The sequence below is a fragment of the Hesperophylax consimilis genome, chromosome 17, assembly GCF_061612785.1.
Source record: "Hesperophylax consimilis isolate HC1 chromosome 17, BYU_Hcon_1.0, whole genome shotgun sequence".
Taxonomy (NCBI): domain Eukaryota; kingdom Metazoa; phylum Arthropoda; class Insecta; order Trichoptera; family Limnephilidae; genus Hesperophylax; species Hesperophylax consimilis.
The window spans coordinates 35426791-35449575 of record NC_142852.1 but is presented as its reverse complement, the minus strand read 5'-3'; the positions used below and the strand labels follow the sequence as shown (position 1 = coordinate 35449575).

Sequence of the window (22785 nt, the reverse complement as noted above, 5' to 3'; positions counted from 1 at the left end):
AATCATTATATTGATTTCGGACCTCAATTTGTACAGTTCCTAACAAAACGGTAGAAACGCTCGGAATCGTTGTTGCGGTCAGGGTTGCACTTGAATTATTAAATTCATTTTCGCCCGATGGTTCGGCGGCAATGTGCAACATTGAATGGTGTTTTTTATTACAAACCTGGCATGTAAATTTTGATACACAATCTTTTACATGGTGTTGTTTCAAACAATTGAAACAGCGGTTTAAAGTTTTAATTTTGTCCCTCCTTTGATGGGGACTTAAAGATGTAAAAGATGCACATTTGTAAAGAAAATGTGCACCTTTACATAATGGACAATGAAGGTTATTATCATTCTTATTGGCAGATAACAACGTTTAAAACGAACCTTTTTTCTCTTTTGTAGTATGTGGAGATAACATTTCTAAAATTCGCGTTTGATTTCTCAGAAACTCGAAAATTGAATCCAATTCTGGAATCTCTTCACCGGGCAATTTGGATTCAAATTGACGTTTAGTTGTCAGATCCATCGATCGTATCATAATATGACCAACAAATTTATCAAAGATATTTTCTATCTTCATCGCCTTTATAGCGGCGCAATTCTCTTGAAACGTACTGAGTAACCGCGCTATACCTGACGCAGACTCGTTCTGTAATATTTTGAAATTAAGAATTTCATCAACATAATGCGTGAAAAGAATTCTAGAATTTTGGTATTGATTTACCAGAATATTCCAGGCAATGTCATAATTCTCTTCGATAAGAGGCAATGATTGTATAAGTGCCAGTGCCGGCCCTGTAATAACTGATAAAAGATAATGGTATTTTTCTACCTTAGTATATGCATTGCTGTCATGTATAAGACTTTTAAATAATGAATGAAATGAGCACCAACTTTTAATGTTACTATCAAAAGTGGGCAGCTTTATCACTGGTGCACGAATCACCGAATTACTTGCCGTTTTAGGAATTGAATTTTCATTATTACTAGTGATAACGCTTTTCATTTGCATGATCTCGAAATACATTGAATCAACATTATTCGCAATGTTTCCCAGTTCTGACATTTCTGTAATCTTGTCTAACGACAGTAATTGTTCCTCAATCTCGTTTTGAACTGATTCAAATTTTTGTAACCAATCTTTTAACTTTTCACATCTAGCAAGAAACGTATCTTTTTTCTTACTATCATCATAAGTGCTCGCTATGAGCTCTTGCGTAATACGAATACGAGATACTATTCGCTCACGTCGGGATTGCAACAAAAGTACTTTTTTCTCAGCCATTGTATTGAGAAATTAATCTGCACAAAAATGCCGAGTGAATACAACAATTTATTTTAAATATTAACAAATTTGTCACCAGTTAAGTATTTTTTACTACCTACAGGCAATTTTCGCTAACAGCACGGCTGACGCGAATTTTACACATAGCTCAACTTTTATGAACAATTTAACCTTGAAATAATTAAATTAACCACAATTTTTTCAATTAATATAAATTATCAGGCTCGAATGACCAATGTTGGGGACGGAAACGCACCGTCGCAACGCGGAATCATAGGAAATGGAAAGGTTCGGAATGCCGACTTACCCTTTTCTATTCTTCCACGGTATTCTTTCCTTCTTTGCGCTGGTTCACAACAATTCACAAATTTCACCACGCGCGAGCTCACGGTGGCTTTGAATTTTCGACACGGTCGATTGTCATATAACAGATTTTAGGCGCGAAGATCCTACAGTTGCTAGCCTGAGTAGCGGGAACTATCAGGTTGGTTGCTGGACCAAACGGAGTTGAAAACGCACAAAAGATCCGCTAGAGTTCCCCCACCCCCGGTGACCAAGCGCCTCGTCCCTTCTTACGCCCCGACCTCTGACCTAGCTGGACGTGTGCGCGTTCCGGCCCCGCGTTCCCAATTTCGCACCGCACGGTCAAAAAGCATAATGTACGAGAATGGCGCGCTTTGAAAATCGACAGGCTGGCACCGCTTGTTTGAAACACGGCGCTCAGCCCTACAATCAACAGGATGCCCCGAGGACTCCCATGTCCCGACCACGCCACGCTGTGAGTTTCTTACGCTTCCTATTACCCCTTGAATGTGTCCGCTAATAACCTAAATTCGTCCACGCTGCCTGTCGGTCTAGAGAGAGAGCTGTTAATTACTCCCCAGAGAGAGATTAGGGAACCCTTTGATGATAATTCCAGTTAGGATGTAACAACCTGTATTCTATTGTTATTCACCCATGTAATGTCCATTTTGCCGCTCAAATACAATGTTGATTCATAAAAAACCTAACCTCTTTCATTTGGGGATAGCAGTCGTATGGGAGTGTTTTGTGTAGACGGTGGGATATGGATTCTTGAGCCTCGCGCTGACCCCGAACCCTGACTATGAGAGAGACGTCTCATGCCCCGCTCTGAGCTGGCCGAGGGAAAGTCAGGGCACCCCAGGTCCAACGCGCGACACTGTCGACCAACATGGGGCAGAATTTTTTTAAACATATCCTTCCCGACTGCACAGAATTACCTTTACGATTGTCCCCAATTTGAAAACATGTACTATGCAATTTTGTCCACACAAAGCGCGCAATTTTGTGCCAAGAGCATTTTTGCCGCGAAAACTACGGTGGAAGTTTCTCGAATAAATAAGAAACGCACGCAATCCCGTCGTGACTTTGTTGCCAAGCGCATTTTGCCGCAAAAAAATAACGGTAGGAATTCTCTCGAACGAATAAAAGAGACGCGCGAAATTCCCGCCAAATGCTGTGATAACGAAAGTTCGAACATAATGTTTTGTTTCAATAACCTAGATTCTGTGTTCTTTGTTTAACAAAACAAACCCACTGTTTTAATTTCGGCATAAATTGCACCGTAATAATAACAGTCAGGATTTAGAACTGTGAAGCCAATTTTTACACCGGAAGTGACTTTTTTAAAAAAGCACAATACACTCAACGGCCCATCGAAGCTGATTTCTAAAAAGTATATCAGCTACAACCTGTAAAACACAAATAATTCTTTATCCCTATTAATTATATAGGTACGGTGTTTGTCCATATTCTTGTTTTTTTTCAGCATTGACTGTTATAAAAGTGATTTTAAGTGAATTGTTTCAAATTAACTTCAGAAGTGCAGTGTTTTTTTGCAAAGAAGTGCTTTCTCGACGCAATAATAAGAACGTGTGTTCAATCTCACGATTTAGTGCCAGTAAATGAAGCAAATATAAAATCTTTCCATCAAAAGTGTTTTTTCGCTCCTGAAGTGCTGTTTTTTTTTTTTTTTTTTTTTTTTTTGTGCCTTTTTTCGTGCCTTTCCTCAAGTGCAGTGAATATAAGTGCGAATAGTGCCCACAAAAATTAAATAATGCAAATCCTAAAGTGTCCCCCTGGCCAATTTTTCTTCAAAAAGACTTAGAAGAATTTCGGAGTTTTTTTTTCCTTTTTAAACCATTTTTAACAATGAATTCCAATCAAATGGCTACATCTTTGGACATGGGTGTCATTCCCAATGTACACAACTTATCCAAAGTGCACCTACAAGCCGTCTTAAAAGACAGAGGAATATCACCACTAAACAAATCAAAGTCAGCATTGAAAGCATACGCTTTGTTATTCAACAAGAAGTTCATCAGGAAAATAAACCTATCCGTTGCAAGTGAAGACAAGGCACCCAATACCCCAGTTTTGGAAATCCCCGTTTCTAACAAAGAAACCAGGACACATGTTACAGTAAAACAAGACAATGCACCCATCACGGCACAAGAAAAAATATACGATCTCACTCCTTGGAGGATCAAATATAACGGTGTTTCTGATATACTGGATTTCATTGACCGAATCGAAGAAACGGCCTCAATTAAAAATGTTCCATTTGACGTGCTGCAGAAAAACTTTATAGAACTAATATCTCCAGAATTAATCCCGTGGCACCGAATACAAAAATCAAAATGCAAGGACTGGAATAAACTCAGATCAGCCCTGATCACTAGCTTCGGCAAATCAGAGGCCCAACACAGAATTAAATTATCGTTATTATCCATTAAACAATTAGTAAACGAAACTGTGGCAACATTCATAGAGAGGGCCGAGTCCATCAACATCAAACTTTCCCACCCTGTCTCGGAAGCCGAATTATTACCAGTTATAACTGATGGCCTCCTACAAAGATATGAAAACATTATCACCTCACAGAAAATTGTGTCGTTGGCCCATTTAAACGAAGTTTGCCTCATTTTGGAATCCCACCAAGACAGGAAAAACAACAAAACCACCACGGACAATATCACTGTACCAAGCCGTCCTTCTGGATTAAAACCAGAATTTGACAACAAAAAAGTTTGCTCCTTTTGCAAAAAAGTAGGTCACCTAGCTACCACTTGTTTCAAGCAGGCCAAATTTCTGGAAGCTAAAGAACCCAGAACCTTAAAGAGACATCGCTCCAGGGATCGTTCTCCTCCACGCGACGAACTGCGTGAAATTTTCAAAAGATCAAGAAATAACATGGAAAGGTTGCAAGACCCTCACTTTGTTAAACCTCAAGTGGATTTCTCTAAACCCCCACCGAATTTTCATGCAAGAAAACCAAAAAACTAAATAATAACCTCTCAGGTATTCATTCTGTACCAAGGTCTAAGGAATGGACTGATTGGTTATCACACATTAAATATTTTAACCAGACTTTAAATGTTTCTTCGGTTTGTTGCAAACAAGCTAAAGATGGAAGACCTTATGCCCTTTTCTCCGTTAACAATGTCCCCTTCTCTGGACTACTGGATAGTGGTGCATCTGTTAGTTGCCTTGGCAACAATGCCCACCTGCCTTTTGTTAACAACGGTTTTAAAGTTTTTTCCAAACCTACACTCGTGACAACTGCGGACAATGCTCCCCAGACAGTCATCGGTACTCTGTCCTTACCAATTAAATGTAACAATAACACAGTTACAATTAACTTTCTAATAGTACCCTCTATATCCCAGAATTTCATCCTTGGCGTTGACTTCTGGAAGGCTTTTAACGTTGCTCCACAAGTATTTAATACTCTTGGCCAAAAACCTCCGGTCGCTCAAGTTGGTGAGATTCGTACAATAATACCTCACGAAAACCTAAGCACTGACCAGGCTCTCCAATTAAAGGAAATGATCAATAAATTTGAATCAATATCTTTCGAAAAATATCGGACTTAGTTTACTACCTGTCCGACTCCTCTGGCAAACATACTGGTAATTACCATATTAAGGACATTGTAAAGTCTGGAAGTGAGGAGACAGTTGAAACTGCCCCACCACCCCAGCAACTTTAAACTAACCCATTGTGCATTATCACAAACTATTGTAAGCTTATGAAGTCTTACCATAATTGGGCGTGTAAAGTGTCAACTACATGTCAACCTATTCGTCAAAAACGAGTTTAACCTACCTTTGTAAATAAATGTATATTAACATATTATGACCATGAAGTATTATTCCTGTAATAACGTTCTTTCCCTCACGACAATCGTTTTCTCCCTTTTTACCTTTTATTTTCTCACCTGTTCTGAAACTGATCATTTTAGAATAGAGACACGTTTTCGAGTTACAATCGCCGGGAAGTCGCGAACCCGCTTTTGCTTCTCAACTTCTACACTATGCAATGTTTATGTCATGTCACCCCATTTTCGTTTCATTTTGTTCCCTTCGTCGTGTTAGAAAGAACCACCCCACTTTTGTTTTTGTCCTTGTAAAATAACGATTGGTAATCACTCATAAGAGTGCCATCCAAAAGAGTTCGGATTTTGTAAATTCCAAAGTGTTAAATACCGACCCCTTTTTTTTTTTTTTAAAAAAAAAAAAGAAAACCTGTCAAGTACAGCCATTAATTCTTTCTTGTCCAATTCAACTTTGCCTTGAGTATGTAAAACCCTATAGTGGTCTCAAAGGCAAGAACCAAGTAGCAATTAATCACATAATTGTCCTCTTTGTATGTATATAATTTTTTCATTTTTTTCAATTTTTTCCTTTCAAAAATTGATGGCGTCCTACCCAAGCTCACATTTACCAAAAATCGGATTTTGACACATCCATTTTGGGAAATTGTATTTATAAAAGAAAACCAAATGTCGGTCCTATAAAACCACATACAAATAACTGGACTCGCTTCAACTAAAAGTACGTAAAACCCATTAAGGTCTTTTATTGTATGACGAGATCTCGATTTCTTTTCTCTACTGTTACGTCACGTATGTCTCGTACCTCACGTTTCAACCCTACGGGACAGGTTAGTAAAACCTTACGGTTATCCTGATCTTCGAACGCAAATAATTATATCACAACGTAAATCAACAGGACTTTGTTCGATCATCGTTGCATAATATAAACACCCAACCTTTGTCTCACCATTTAACCAAGTGTTTGCAACCCAATTGCACGCTACAATGAACAGTATGTAAAGCCATTATGGGCCTGTTCTCACCCATCGCACGATGTAAGTAGAAATACCTTCTACCATCATCTTGCACCTTGTAACACATGAAGTAACATTAAAATTGTTTATCTTCTCTATTGTTCCATCGTACGCCTCTCCAGGCTACGGAGTTAGTCAATCTAACAAATCTTTGCAAACAGTATCAAATGATACTGCTAGCTTTTGTTGAATTATATTTAAATGTAAAAAATTGTCACGCGATAGGAGAGATCCTTAAAAAATCCACCACTACACGAGAAGTTCGTTACAATTACTTAATACTTATAACCATGTGTTATAATTTGGTCGTGTGACATTAATTTGCCATGAGTACCGCCCTTGTGTATAATTTGGTCGTGTGACATTAATTTGCCATGAGTACCGCCCTTGTGTATAATTTGGTCGTGTGTCATTAACATGTCATGAGAACCGCTTTTGTGTATAATTGTGTACAACCCTGTACACGAGACGTGGAGACGTAATAATAATACTTACCGTGATTCGTGTGAACGACATAATATCGACATCGTCATCTCCTTTAAGGAACTGTTTTTACACTCTTTGACTTCTGTCTATAATTGAGTTGTACCTTGCATATACTGCATACTTGTACACTATACGTGAAGACGTTACAATACTCACCATGAATCGTGCGAACGAAATAATATCAAACCTTTATATGTGAACTACGTAAGTATTTCACAGAAACCCCTTTGTTCAACGCCAATGCCCGTGGACTTCCTGTTTTTGCTGCTTTCCAAAAAGAAAAGAAGCCCAGGAATATCTACTATCCCAAAAGGACTAGTTTTCAGCTTCACTGTCAATTATGGGGCATAGTGCCGCAGGAGTTAATCGATGGGCACAAAACCACTAAACTCGTCATCTGGGAAACGAATAAGAAGAATCCCAGGTTTGTGAAATTGGAACTAGGGTCTGTCTTTTCTCACAATCATGTAGAAGTTTAAAACGACCCCTAATCTTTTGCCAAATACACGCAAAAGATTAGCCTCTTTAGTACAATGTGTATTCAAATGCTGTTTAAAATTAATCCACTTTATTAAAATGTAAAGAGTCAGGAAATCTGCTGGTTGAATATGTTTCACTCTCACATAGAGGTTGAATTGGAAATTAGTCCAGTCTCTAGCAAATTTCGTAACTCAATTCCCGTCCTTTTTCCTCCCCCTCCCTACCCCCATGCCCTCAGGCATATGTATGAAGTGGAAAATCTGTTGTCGACCATATTTCGCCCTCACTTCGAGTTCGAATCGGTAATTGTTCCGGTCACCAACAGGCTTCCTACCTCACCTTTCACGTATGTTGTCATTTTTTTCTCTCCTCAACGAAACACATTCATGAATTTTGAATATGTATGATACGCACTTGGCGTATCGTCTGTCTCTTCTGACAACCTTTATTCATGAATTAGTTTCCCTGCTGTTGCCGTGACTCGTTCACGAATTTTTTGTCTTGTTCTTTGAAATCCTACGAAAATGTTACCACCTGTATGTTAACATAGGCCAAGGAAGGCCGGTTGTTTTTTTCAACCAAGACAGTTTGTCATTCGGCAAACGCCAAGTCATCCTAATAAAGGATAATGTTTATGTAATCAAAACTAGTTAGGAACCTCTCTCTACCTCTCTCTCACACTCTTCGTCACTCTCTGGACCGGCAGCTAAACCTCGTTTGTTTATTTTTCTGGACACATTTTGTTTCTCTCCAAACTTTTCTTCATTGGTCCCTAGGCAGGTAAACTTCAAGAAATTTGCTTTAATAATAATTCCCCCCGGATTTAAAAAGAAGCCCAGGCGGATGCCATCTCCGGCAGCCAAGCTGAGCCTCACCTCCTAGCAGCCTGCGCTGTGGTTACAAAGGTCCCTCGACTACTACTCGCTACACACTTGTTCCATCTTGTTCCTGAAAGCACAGACCATACCACTCATATGTATGACGTTTGTCGCACCACTGCAAGCCGAGTTGTCCCACTATACTTTATGACACTCTGAACTACCTTTCGGACACGCTAGTCCCGGAGTTCAAATTCTTGCCCTCAATGCCAATGCCAGTTATACCGTCTCTTGCTCTGTCATGCAGTGACGCATACCAGGTCATGGGTGAAACATAATTACCCTTTGCCCCTCCAGTAAACACAAACTGCGCATCTCTAAAAAGTTATCCTGAGCTACATTATGCTCCGATAACCAACACATACGACCCGTGCCCACCATAATAGCACATAGGACTCGTACTGGCATAACTACGGAACCTGGACTACTCTCTCCAATGACCACTGTAACCATAGCCGCAGCCCCGCAAACCACAGCCCCACTTCGCAAACATCAACGCCCACAACGAAGCAAAGTGTTTTTTTCCAAGGCCTAAGTGTACTCCTGAGTGTTATCTCAATGGGTCAGATTACAGTGATAATGTAATCTTTTAGAGTCAGTGAAATCTCGTTTCCTTCGCAACTCTTCGAAACCAAAAAAACCAACGCAACGCAAACTTAGCTTCCAGACCAATGAAACCCTAGAATCACACCTTAACATTCCGTCTTTTGTTTTTCAATTGTATAATGTTGTCTATTGTTTTTTCAATTGCATAACCATGCTTTTTTGTTTTTTTTTCAATTGTATAATGTTGTCTATTGTTTCTTCAATTGCATAACCATGCCCTTTTGTCTTTCAATTGCATAATTTTGCCTTTTGTCTTTCAATTGCATAACCATGTCTATTGTTTTCTAATTGCATAATTTTACTTGTTGTTTCCACACCTGCTCTCTCCCCAAAATTATTTGCTCCAAACATGCTATGTACCCTTCCTCATTTCTCCCCACAAATATTGTTACCTAGCCTATGGCATAAGCTAGTCATTATGTTTTAGCTAGGCATCTCTCTGGCCATCCAAGTCTCTCAAACTAAGGGCAACTTTTGTTTTGTCAAAAAAACCCCAAGGGAGGCATATAGAGGATCTTTTAACCCTGATGCTCCATTGCCACGTCGCCTTTTTTTACGAGCGTGGGGGGAGGTGTCATATAACAGATTTTAGGCGCGAAGATCCTACAGTTGCTAGCCTGAGTAGCGGGAACTATCAGGTTGGTTGCTGGACCAAACGGAGTTGAAAACGCACAAAAGATCCGCTAGAGTTCCCCCACCCCCGGCGACCAAGCGCCTCGTCCCTTCTTACGCCCCGACCTCTGACCTAGCTGGACGTGTGCGCGTTCCGGCCCCGCGTTCCCAATTTCGCACCGCACGGTTGAAAAGCATAATGTACGAGAATGGCGCGCTTTGAACATCGACAGGCTGGCACCGCTTGTTTGAAACACGGCGCTCAGCCCTACAATCAACAGGATGCCCCGAGGACTCCCATGTCCCGACCACGCCACGCTGTGAGTTTCTTACGCTTCCTATTACCCCTTGAATGTGTCCGCTAATAACCTAAATTCGTCCACGCTGCCTGTCGGTCTAGAGAGAGAGCTGTTAATTACTCCCCAGAGAGAGATTAGGGAACCCTTTGATGATAATTCCAGTTAGAATGTAACAACCTGTATTCTATTGTTATTCACCCATGTAATGTCCATTTTGCCGCTCAAATACAATGTTGATTCATAAAAAACCTAACCTCTTTCATTTGGGGATAGCAGTCGTATGGGAGTGTTTTGTGTAGACGGTGGGATATGGATTCTTGAGCCTCGCGCTGACCCCGAACCCTGACTATGAGAGAGACGTCTCATGCCCCGCTCTGAGCTGGCCGAGGGAAAGTCAGGGCACCCCAGGTCCAACGCGCGACACGATAAAGGGGGCTCCGTAATCAAACGATGTTGACAGGACGAATATTTTAACTCAACTAACGTCGGCATAGGAGAGGAGAGGAGGGGAGAGGTCGATAGGCCACAATAATTTTATAAAGGATATAAAGGTAGGTAGCACGATGCTAGGTGCCAACAGTGACTTCGATTTTTGGCGTCAGGTAATATTTTCTATGTATTGTTATATTGCATTTTTGTATGAATTCATTGGAGATATTAATTTGTTGTGAAGTGTTTGTTGATAGCTGATCCATCAGTTCGTGAAGTCGAATATTAGAATCATTATCACACATTTACACAGGCATTTGTTAAACATGACATTGTGTTTGATAAATAATGTTGTCTCCATAGTGATATGTATTGCTATGTTGGCAGTCCTGATGCGTCACGTGGGAGATAATAACCAATGAGCGGAGTGTCAATAAACGTCATAGGTCTGAGTCAACAGTCTTTTAATCCCTGAAATAACAATTGGCGACGAGTTGAATTAAAAACGAGTAATATTAATCATTTCACATATCTAAGAGTACTTTACCTGTGCCGCAATATGAGCCGAGTTGTGATACTTTCGGAATGTTTTAGAACGTGTTCAAATTTACTTAAAAACCAAAAAAAAAAAAAAAAAAATTTATTTAAAAGGCCTAAAACCAAAAAAAAAAAAATTTATTTAAAAGTAATTCATATTACGGACAAAGAGAAAATTGGATATCTTTGTATGATTATTGGTGCGGAGAAATATAATTTTTAAAAAAAAACAGTTCTTCCGAAAAATATTGAAGAGTTAACTTGTAACGAGATTGTAACAGCTCTTCAAAATAATGAAGAAAAAAAAGTTATATCGGGGATTATTAAAAAATAAAAGACTGTTGACTCAGACCTATTACACATTAAATATGATTTAAGATTTTCACGGCCAAAAGTATTTTTGTTATTTGTTTTTGGGGTGTTATGCCGTGTTGCGCTAACTCCTTCTTTAGCCAACGTTTCGGACAGCATTGCAGTGTCCATCATCAGGGCAGATGTGTTATTTTTGTTATTTTTTTTGCTATTACACATTGGTTATTATCTCCCACGTGACGCATCAGGACTGCCAACATAGCAATACATATCACCCTTTCCTACTTTCATTTTTTTTTTTTTTTTTCAAACAATTTACAATGACCAAAAAAAACTTAAACATAATCACTATGACTAAATCTGACCGGGAGTTTCACCAATCTGCCAGCCCTAGTTATTACACCAGTTTTCCCACTAGTGCTGGGTAAAAGATCACTAACACTTTAATTTTCTTGACTTCCCAAGTCGTACCATTTATCGGGATTTTCATAATTTGATTTAAACTTTGTACAACTTTTTTTATTTGGTTAACGTGGAACTTTTTTCCTTTCCTCCGATTAAATGAATTAAATACACCCATGCACTTAATTTTACCTTAATAGTTCCCTGAACCCTTTTCATAGGACCTTTCAGACGCCTTAAGTATACCAATACATTATCATTTTCCTCATACTGTTTCAATGCATTTTTTCTTGATTGCTTACTTTTATTTACATTATTTTCTTATGAAAAAATATGAAGAGGTGTACGTGGCTCATACGAACATATTTTAGCCATAGGAGATAAACCCGTCACAGAAGTAGGGATAAGTATACAAACAATCTATTAGACGTTGAGCTGGTGACAAACCCGTAACAGAAGTAGGGATAAGTATACAAATAATCTATTAGACGTTGAGCTGGTGACAAACCCGTCACAGAAGTAGGGATAAGTATACAAACAATCTGTTAGACGTTGAGCTGGTGACAAACCCGTCACAGAAGTAGGGATAAGTATACAAACAATCTATTAGACGTTGAGCTGGTGACAAACCCGTCACAGAAGTAGGGATAAGTATACAAACAATCTATTAGACGTTGAGCTGGTGACAAAAATTAATAATTTTTTGAAAACATAAATTTAATTAAAATCTTTTTGAATGTTTGAACAGATCGTTCTGCTAATCCATTTGACTCGGGATTATACGATGGAGAAAATAATAATTTAATAGATTTTTCTATACAAAAAATAGAAAATTCTTTACATGAAAATGGAGGACCGTTATCACAAACAATAGTTTTCGGAAACGCAAATCTGGAAAAAACTTCACTTAATTTTGATAACAAATCCGAATATTTAGTATTTTTCATTTAAAAACATTCTATCCACTTTGAATCTGAATCGCAAACTAATAAGTATTTGGAACCTTTTAAGTCAGTGATTGTGACAATAACACACAACTCAACGAAATAAACAACACAGTGTAAATTAGGGTAAACATGACGCACACAAATAACCACCAATTTATGGAATCATGCAAGACGGCAATTCAAGACCTGTTGGAGGCAGTACAAGATCCAACAAAAAAATTTACCAAGGATCAACAAAACTTAATTACTTTAAAAGTGAATACAATATTGGCACTGATGGGTCACGTCGCCATTGAAATGACTGAAAACAATGTCAAACTTGAGTCGTATGACCAATCAGTAGATAAAAAACGATACTTAAATCGAAAAATCGAATTTTCCCTAATGATTACCCCGAATCAAAATAATAAAGAAACAAATGAAAAACTCCAAAAAATGAATCCAAGAAAAAATTAAAAACGGAAAATTAAGGATTAATATTGACAGCATTAAAAAAATTTCTCAAAACAGATTAATCATAAAATGCTTTAAAAAAGAGGACGCACTGATGCTGCAAAAAGAAATCTCCAAAGAATTACAGGATGTAGAAGCAAAAGAACTTATGAAAAAAAAACCTACACTTATATTCAAAGGCATCTTCAATGACTACAACACTGAAGATTTTACTGATGACCTATTTGAACAAAACGAATATCTTAAAGTTTTTACACACACTACAGATATCAAATCACTAATAAATGTGAAAAAGGTTGTTAAAAATAAATACAACGACACGATGAACTTCATTGTAGAGGTAGACAAGGACATCCGAAGAACTATAATACAAAAAGAAAAAATAAATATCGGATATCAAAGAATTTACGCCGAAGATGCAAACCCGCTGGTACAATGTTTCCATTGCTTACGCTTTGGACACACATCAAGTAGATGCCTTGGGAAAGAAAAGGACGCAGCTAGCTGCAGCTATTGTGGAGGCCCTCACACACATACGGCTTGTATTAATATAAGCCAAGCACCCAAATGTCTGAACTGTGAACAACATAACCTAAAAAATAAACTGACATTTCCATCAAATCACCGAGCAAATGACAAAATTAATTGTAAGTTTTATAAAAAAATGCTTGAAATTGCACACCAAAAAATTGATTATTGAAAATCGTAATGTTTTAATGTTTTCTTCATCAGGATGTCATAAAATTGACATTTCTAACTACGTTTTACAAATCCATATTCTTGAAGTTTATTTTGTAGTAGTATTTTGCACATAACTCTACAGCAGTATTCTCTCGTATTATTATTGAAACATATCTCTTTTTTATATATTCTACTTCATTGAAATGTTCTACTTACACGCCGATATTATTCAAATTTGTTTTGTATTACTCAATACTAGGTTGTACGTTGTACATAGCTTCTCGGGAAATAGTATCAAATAATACTAAACCCAACAACCATAATATTAAAATATACGAGGATTATACTATTATTACAAACAGTTCGATATTTTTCTTTATAAGATGCACAAAATTAAAATCTATTTTTCAATTTATTTTTTACAAGCCTACAATATTCAAGTATATTTTGTACATCATTATTATTTTGTACATTATTGATAGATGCTATATTTCAACTTCCAACCATTATACTGAATGTTACGAGTATAATATTATATTATATTATATTTTTATATGGCTTTCAACTATATTGAAAATGATACTGATGTAGAATTTATCCGTGTAAGCAATTTAGAATGTTGGATTCACGCACAAAATATTAATAAATGCAATACTAACCTAACCTGTGTCCAAATAAATATAAGATCACTAAACAAGTATTGGGATATTCTTCATGCCTATTTGAAAAACTGTTTGAAAGACATAGATGTAATTATGCTTTGAGAAACTGCAATTAACGAGGAAATTATTAAATTATATGATATTCCAGGATATAAATCGTATTATTATTGCAGAAAAAATAAACAAGGAGGTGGAATATTACTGTATATAAGGGAACATTTACATTTTAAACAAAAAAATAGTTGAAACCATTCACTTTGAAAATGTGTTTGGAATATTGACATTACCTAATAAATGTAATTTTTATATTTTAGCAATTTATAGACCACCTAACCTCAATAAAAAGGGATTCTTAAATGAAATTTCTTATTTTTTTTGCAATAATGTAAACTTTAATGATAATATAATATTTTTTGGGGATATTAATCTTAACATACTAAATCAAAGTGATTCAAATATAATAGCTTATGAAAATATACTTACCAGTAATTACTTAACAAAATGTATTAATGATACGACTAGAGAAGCAATCGTTGCTGGTCAAATAACCAAATCCTGTATTGACCACATATATGTTAGATCTAATAAATGTAACTTGTCCGCGTGTGTAATTGATTCGAGAATTGCTGATCATTTTATGACGGGACTAAATTTACAATACCATGACGTCAAAAATATTGAACAAAATGAAAAAATCACAATTCTGTCTCAAAAACGTGTTGATAAAGAAATAAAAAAATATAGTTGGAATATTCTTTTGAAAGAAGTGGATTGCGTTACTCTGTATAATAAAATTAAAAAGTGGGTGTGTCAAGCCTACGCAAGACAGAAGTGAAACTTCTAGTATTCCTCTCTCTCTATTTTCAAATTAACCGTATGAACCACAATCAATTACGTATTTCACTCGTATTACACTCACGACGCAGTATACTAACCAAGCAGCTGATGCTTGGCGTGGCGCAGTTCGCTGGTGTCTGAGAGAGAGGAAAGAAGAGAAGAGAGAGAACGTTCGTGAGCGGCTCCCCCACCTCAACAAGCGCATATGGTGAGAGAGGGACAGTGAACGGTGAGCGGTGGTGGGGGTACCCGCATTTTCGTGTCGATCCTGACTCGGTTTTACTCCGTCCCCGAACATTACGCGCCTAAAGAAGTTTCACTTCAAAAAATAAATTTAATGAAATCTATGAAAAAAGTACTGTAGTAAAGTCTTATAAACCTCAAATCAGACCTAATGCCATAAATGAATGGATAAATGAAGATTTATTATCAAAAATCAAATTAAAAGATACACTTTACAAAAGATGGAAAAATAATCCTACAAATAAATTTTATGAAAGAGAGTACAAATGTAATCGAAACAAAGTTACAAAATTAATCAGTGCATGTAAATTAAAATTCTTCAACTCAAAATTTAAAAATTACTTTGCCGACTCTAAAAAAACGTGGGACGAAATAAACAGATTGTTAGGAAGGAAGAGCAAAAGTAATTGCGACCAAGTAATATCAAACTATTTTTTAAAAAAAGAACAAACGACTGAAAAAACATCTAACAATTTTACAAACTTTTTTCTGACAATGTTAAGCAACTATTACATAAATGTGACAAAAAAGCTTTTCATATTCAAACACATAGACTTCCACACAGCATGCTCTTAACACAAGCAAAACTTTGTGATATTGAAAAAGTAGTCAGAAGCTTAAAAAATAGTCAATTGCCGGGGATAGATAAAATTAGAATGTCTGACATTAAAAAACACTTTAATATCTTAGGACCTATTTTAACTCTATTAATTAATATGATTTTATCGGAGGCAATTATACCTGAAGATCTTAAATGTAGCATAATCCGACCCATCTACAAAGGTGGTAAACACAGTGAAATTGAAAACTATAGACCGATCAGTATTTTACCTGCAATTGAAAAGATCCTAGAAAAATATATATCTGTAAAACTAATAAATTACCTTGAAAAATTTTCTATTATTGATACCCATCAATATGGTTTCCAAAAAAATAAAAGCACAGATCTACTACTTCAAGAATTTTCAAATAAAATTAATAATGATCTTAACAAAAGAAAATATGTACTCGTATTATTTATTGATAATTCAAAGGCTTTTGATACGATTGATCATAGTAAATTACTTAAAACTCTAGAAAACATTGGAATTACAGGAAACCTACATAAATTATTTGTTAACTACTTTCAAAATAGAAAGATTTGTGTAAAATTTTTTGATCATTTTAGCAAAAAAAAATTGTTTTCGCAGGCGTACCACAAGGGTCCATACTAGGCCCTACCATGTATATAATATATGTTACTGCAATGAAATTTATTTCTTCTCATGTAAAACATTACGTTTATGCTGACGACACTGCATTAGTTATTTCACATGAGGATTTATTAATAGCGAGTACTTTACTGCAAATTGACTTTGTCACTCTTCAAAAATGGTCACACGATGTAGGTTTAATAATCAATGCTAAAAAAACGAAGCTTATGCACATCAGATCTCCTCATAATAACATCACCATAACTCCTAAAATTATTTCTCATGACTTTAATTGCATCCATAACTTTGTAATACAACCATTCTCATGCAAAAATATTGAACTTGTTTCAAAATACGTATATCTAGGCTTAACAATTGATTGTAATTTTAAATGGGATATACATATACAAAAAGTGTGCACACGGCTTAGAGCTATAATGAGCAAACTTTATAGATTGAAGTTTTTTGTTCCACCAAATACCCTTAAAATAGTATACCTATCATTGGCGGAATCCCTAATAAGATACGGAATAACTTCATGGGGACATTCAACAAAAACAAATCTTCTCTCCGTCCAAAATGTACAATATTCTTTGGTAAAATTATTATTAAACAGAACTAAATACGAACAAAGAAATGACGTACCAAAGTCATTACTATACAACTCTGTAAATGTATTATCTGTTCGTGCTTTATTGTGGCTTAAAATTGCGAGTCAGCATACATCTCAATCTGAACATAATAAAATAGTGACACATGTTCATAATACAAGACTAATTGCAAACGATGGACTTGTAGTTCCCAGATACCTGAATAAATATGGTCAAAGAACTCTAGAATACCTCGTTCCAATAATTTACATGTTACCAAACTCAATAAAAAGCTGTGAATTGACTCACAGAAGGAAATGTATGTTAAAAAATTGGTTATGTGAAAGAATTTTTTTGTACTAATGTAATTATGTGTATATTTTATGTACTTGTTAAAATTGTATATGTATTTAAGAAGTAATTGTTAAAAGAACCCGTTGACAAACTGATATCAATCAGTTTAACGGGACTTAATTGTAAAAAATGTATTTTTGAAAGTTAATAAATAAATAAAAAAAAAATAAAATAAAAAAACAATCCAAATGGACTCTTTCCCATGGACTTTCAGCGATAGGCCAATTATGACGCACTGTTAGCTTTTTGTACCGACTGACACATTTATAAATAATATCTTGATTCATACCTAACCTCCAAACATAAGAACTGATTTGACTATATCATGATGACCATAATGTATTAAATTTAAGACTTTAGACGAGATTCTGGTATTACAATTCTGTCACCAAATATAAGACCGACAGTAAATTTCTGAACTTGAAATTGTTTTTAATTTCTGGACTTGACAAGTTTTCAATCCAACCGATTGAAACATACTTAATGACTTTACATAATATTTCATCTTTTGCAGAATGACTTTCAACTTCTGAAATGGAATTAAGGGTGTTGACATGAATACAAAATTACATTCCTCTACATTAAATTGTTGTTCACTTGGCAAACGTGACATTACATCAGCTTGAGGAATTTTCAGTCCTTTTTTAAAAACTAATTTATAATTGTACGCGGACAATATTATAGATCATCTTATGAGATGTAATTCAGCTAAGACGGGGACTTTTGGCAAATAAAGATCAGTATATATATATAGTAAAATGACGACCAATTAAATATTTATGTAATTTCTTGATTCCAAAAATAATAGCAAGGGCTTCCTTGTGCAATTGGCTATGATAGCCAAAGATATTTGCCAAAAGTCCCCGTTTTAGCTGAATCACGTCTCATAAGATGGTCTATAATATTGTCCGCGTACAATTATAAATTATTTTTTAAAAAAGGACTGAAAATTCCTCAAGCTGATGTAATGTCACGTTTGCCAAGTGAACAACAATTTAATGATTGGTGAAACCCCCTGTCAGATTTAGTCATAGTGATTATGTTTAAGTTTTTTTTTGTCATTGTAAATTTTTTGAAAAAAAAAAATTTAAAAAATGTTAGTAGGAAAGGATGATATGTATTGCTATGTTGGCAGTCCTGATGCGTCACGTGGGAGATAAAAACTTATGTGCAGAGTCTCAATAAACGTCATAGGTCTGAGTCAACTGTCTTTTATTCTTCAATAATCCCCTATATAATACTATATAGACTACCAAAAGGCTTTCGATAGTGTCCCGCACTCGTGGCTGATCGAAGTATTAAATATATATATAACTATCACATATTATATATATTATAACTACCACAACACGGGCATTAGCCTAGTATGGTAGTTAAAAAAATGTCTAAACATGTAACTTGTAAACATTTATTAAATAATAAAAAAAAAAAAAAAAAAAAAAATTAACCCCATTATTATTAGCTTTTTGGAAAATATTATGTCCTTTTGGAATACCAATTTACTTTTCAATTTAAAAGTCAAGAAAAAGTAATACCGGGCATTTCAATTAAAATAGGGATTTTTGAAGGAGACTCATTGAGTCCTCTTTGGTTTTGCTTAGCAATGAATCCTCCATCTAAAATGTTAATTAAAAGCAAGTTTGGAATAAAAGTTAAGGGTAACACAAGGGAGAGTAGTAAAATTTCGCATTTATTATTTTTCGATGATATAAAATTATTTTAGAATTCTGAACATAATTTAGAGAAAATGATCGAGGTAGTTAAAAACTTGACGGGGATGAGAGTATATTTATAAATTTCCAAATTACTAGTATGATAGGGGATGAGGTTTGTTTATTTATTTATTCATTAATTTACGGACAATGTGTCCATTAAAACCATAATATTGACACGAATAAGAAAACATAGATGACAGTGAATGGAGAGTACATGAATGTGAAGGGCAAAGACAATGTAAAATAGAAAATGTACATATAGAAAATAACTACAAGTCAGAGCATCAATAACGAAGTATTTAGGAATTTATTAAATTACTTTATTTTTTTATAAGTATTTAGGATACCCACAATCAAATAGATTAGACCATACTAGTATTAAAAATGATATTTGGATTAAATTTCAAACTAGGATCAGGAAAATTTTAAAATGCAATCTATCTGCTAAAAATTTAGTAAAAGCAATAAATACTTGGGCAATACCTCTATTAACGTACTCATTTTTCATAATTAAATAGTCCAATACAGATTTAGATAACTTAGAACGATTAATTAGAACTACGCTAACAAAATTTAATTACCATCATCCAAATTCAGCTATAGAACGAATTAATTTACCTAGAAATTTAGGAGGTAGAGGAATAGTCAAAATAACTTCTTTGAAACATTATCAGGTAGAAATGCAAATATTTTTTTTTCCAAAGGAAAGCTCATAGCTCAGAAATGCACAAAATAATTTGCAAGGCAGATAGAAACATTACACCTTTAAATTTATACGACGAGAATGCCAACATTTTTATACGACGAGAATGCCAACATTTTTATAAATCCCAACCAGGAATTATTAAATTCCTGGTCATCTCAATCAAAAGTATGTTGATAAATTTTCTTCAAACAAATGGTTGAGTATTGGAGAGTTGAGGGCAGAAATAGAAGGATTTATGCTTGCCATTCAGGATAGAGTCGTTAATAATAAAAATTGTAGGAAGCATATAATCAAAGATACAAATCAAAACGATGATGTATGTAGAAAATGTTTGGATTTTCCGGAAAATCTAGAACATATTATATCGGGATGTTCTATATTAGCACCGTCCGAGTATACATTTCGGCACAATCAAGTTTTAAAAATAATTCACCAAAGTTTGGTAATTAAACATAACTTGATTGACTGCCGTAACATAATACCATATTATGAATACGAATCAACTTCATTTTTAGAAAAAGAATTTTATAAAATATATTATGATAAAACTATACCAACAGACCGAACGATTAGTCATAATAGACCCGATATAGTTTTAAATGACTAAATTAAAAAAAAATAACTCATATCATTGATGTCGCTATTCCAAATTCCAGTAATATTCAAAAATCTGTTAATGAAAAAATAAGAAAATACACAGATTTAGGAAAGGAGATAAAAAGAATTTGGCATTCATTTGACTATAAAAACATTACTATTTGTAATTTCGGCTACTGGCATTATACCTATCTCTCTCATTAAAAATTTAGGCGTATTAGATCTATCAAAAAAATTAAATGTAAAAATGCAAAAATCAGCCATTTTAAACACATGTAGGATTACGAAAGATTTTTTAAATATTTATGTTGAGGGATCAGTAGGATTTATAGGCCCTGTTAGAAGTTCTACCGAGCCGAACCCTCTGATATGAAAATATCTGGAGTCGGTGAATTATTTTCCCATTTGATCTCTGGTGAGTTGACGTGTTGTTCTTGTTTCATTTGTGGAAAAGTGTGTGGAAGGTTTTAGTTTTTCCTATTGGGAGATTTAACGCGGACATAAAGTCGGAAATTATAATAAGGTGGTAAGTAAAATTTGTAAAACGCCCTTGAAACCTCAATTCATCACCATGATCACAAAAATGGCGCTATAAAATGTATAAAGTTGGTGTTATAATATGGGTGTGTGTTGGCCTTGCAAAGATTAAAATTACTCGTTAATAGTACGCAGAAATCCTGTAGCTTTCAAAAGAATTTGTATATTTCATGTACAATATTTACACGATGATGCAGTACATTTTCTTTTGACTATCACAATAGGCTAATGCCCGTGTCATACATAAAATACTTCATTAATAAAATATAATAATTGAAAGATAAAAAGTATTAATATGAAAATAAGAAAATCTAAGATAAAAACATACAAGAATAAATAAAACTAAATGCAAATATAGAAATTAAAAGTTAGGTGAGAAATAAAGAAAAATTATATTTTGATTGAAATAGAACTGAAAGTTGAAATAAAAATTGTAGTATTCTACTACAAAAGTACATGTTTAAAATTCGTGCCATATAAAAAATTGGAAAAAAGGTTTTATAGAGTAAGTTATTTATCTTATTTTTTTTTATATATATATATTATTTTTTGAATAGTTTTATGAGCTTAAGGAGTTTTAGTAGAAAGTTCGTCCCCTTTCAAATAACCAATGTTTTATTCTGGCAATAAAAAGAGAGTTAGAATTATACGACTTTATGTCGGTACTCAATGCATTATATATTTTTTACTAAGCTATAATTTACTAAGCATGTTGAACAGGATAAATGCAATAAATTATTATAAGCTATAATTATTCGCCTGTAATATAAATATAAATTGAAAATATTTCCCGAGTAAAAATAAATGTCGCCGACGGGAATTGAACCCGCACCTTCTGATTTCCGGTCAGACGCTCTGGACTCAATTTGTATTGATATTACAGGCGACTAATTATTGCTTATAATAATTTATTATCCCTTGTGCTATGCATAAAACCCTTGTCTTATAAACATTAGTTTATCATTAAAAAATAAGAATAAATACATTTTGTAATATACATACCATGTTCAAATTTATCACTTTCACTGATTCCACAAAAACACAAAAATAATAAAAATTTCACTAAAATCATTTTAGCAAGAATTAAAACGACGCGTCGCAAGCAACTAAATATCACTGAATCCGCATTAATTACACAAGAGATACTAACTTTTATGAGCGAATGAGCGTTTTTTCGCCGCACAAAATAAAGAATTCATCAATGATAAAACTCGAGTGATCAGCAAACATTGGTTTTTGAGCTCAAATTTCAAATATTAACCAGTAATATCAGAAAAGGTTTTTTTTACTAAAAGGCATCTATTTTTTTTATTATATAGTTAAACAGTTTCGACTTTCCGCTATGGTCCTCCACGGTCGCATCGAACGCCACGACCTAGTCGCGCCATCTCTTAGGTCGGCCAGTAACCAATTCAGAGAAATGTGTGCGCGTGTGTGCGTGTATGTGTGTCACCAAATGTTAAAAGAATGCATTGTCATCGACAACAAGTTTATCTGCCGAGTCTCAGTTCGGGTTAATTTACAAGATTTGCAGTCATTCATTCTAGACAACAAAATCAAAATTCAATTAGATGTATTCAAGAAAGCTATCAGAAAATTTCCATAACACCGGTACGTACTTAAAATAGTTGATAAATTAATTACCGATACACCTTTTGAATAATTTTGTTCAAATCCTAGTGTTATGAGTTGCCCATATCCTCCGTAAAACAAGCATCCTTACGACTACAAATCATAGAGGATACACCGCAACATCTATCACATAGCAATAAAGTGTAAAACATGCCTTGGTCACGTGCAAT

The 22785-nt window shown here is 34.8% G+C and overlaps 1 protein-coding gene across 1 annotated transcript in view; it reads right to left on the bottom strand.

Moving 5' to 3' along the window:
- The window catches only part of LOC149416501 (trypsin alpha-4-like), a 38269-nt gene extending 16166 nt beyond the window's left edge, over positions 1-22103 (bottom strand). The window contains exon 1 of the mRNA XM_089642011.1: positions 21986-22103. Within this exon, the coding sequence (XP_089498137.1) occupies positions 21986-22055 (70 nt within the window). The 5' untranslated portion in view covers positions 22056-22103. The remainder of the gene's footprint in view (positions 1-21985) is intronic.
- Positions 22104-22785: the final 682 nt, after the last annotated feature.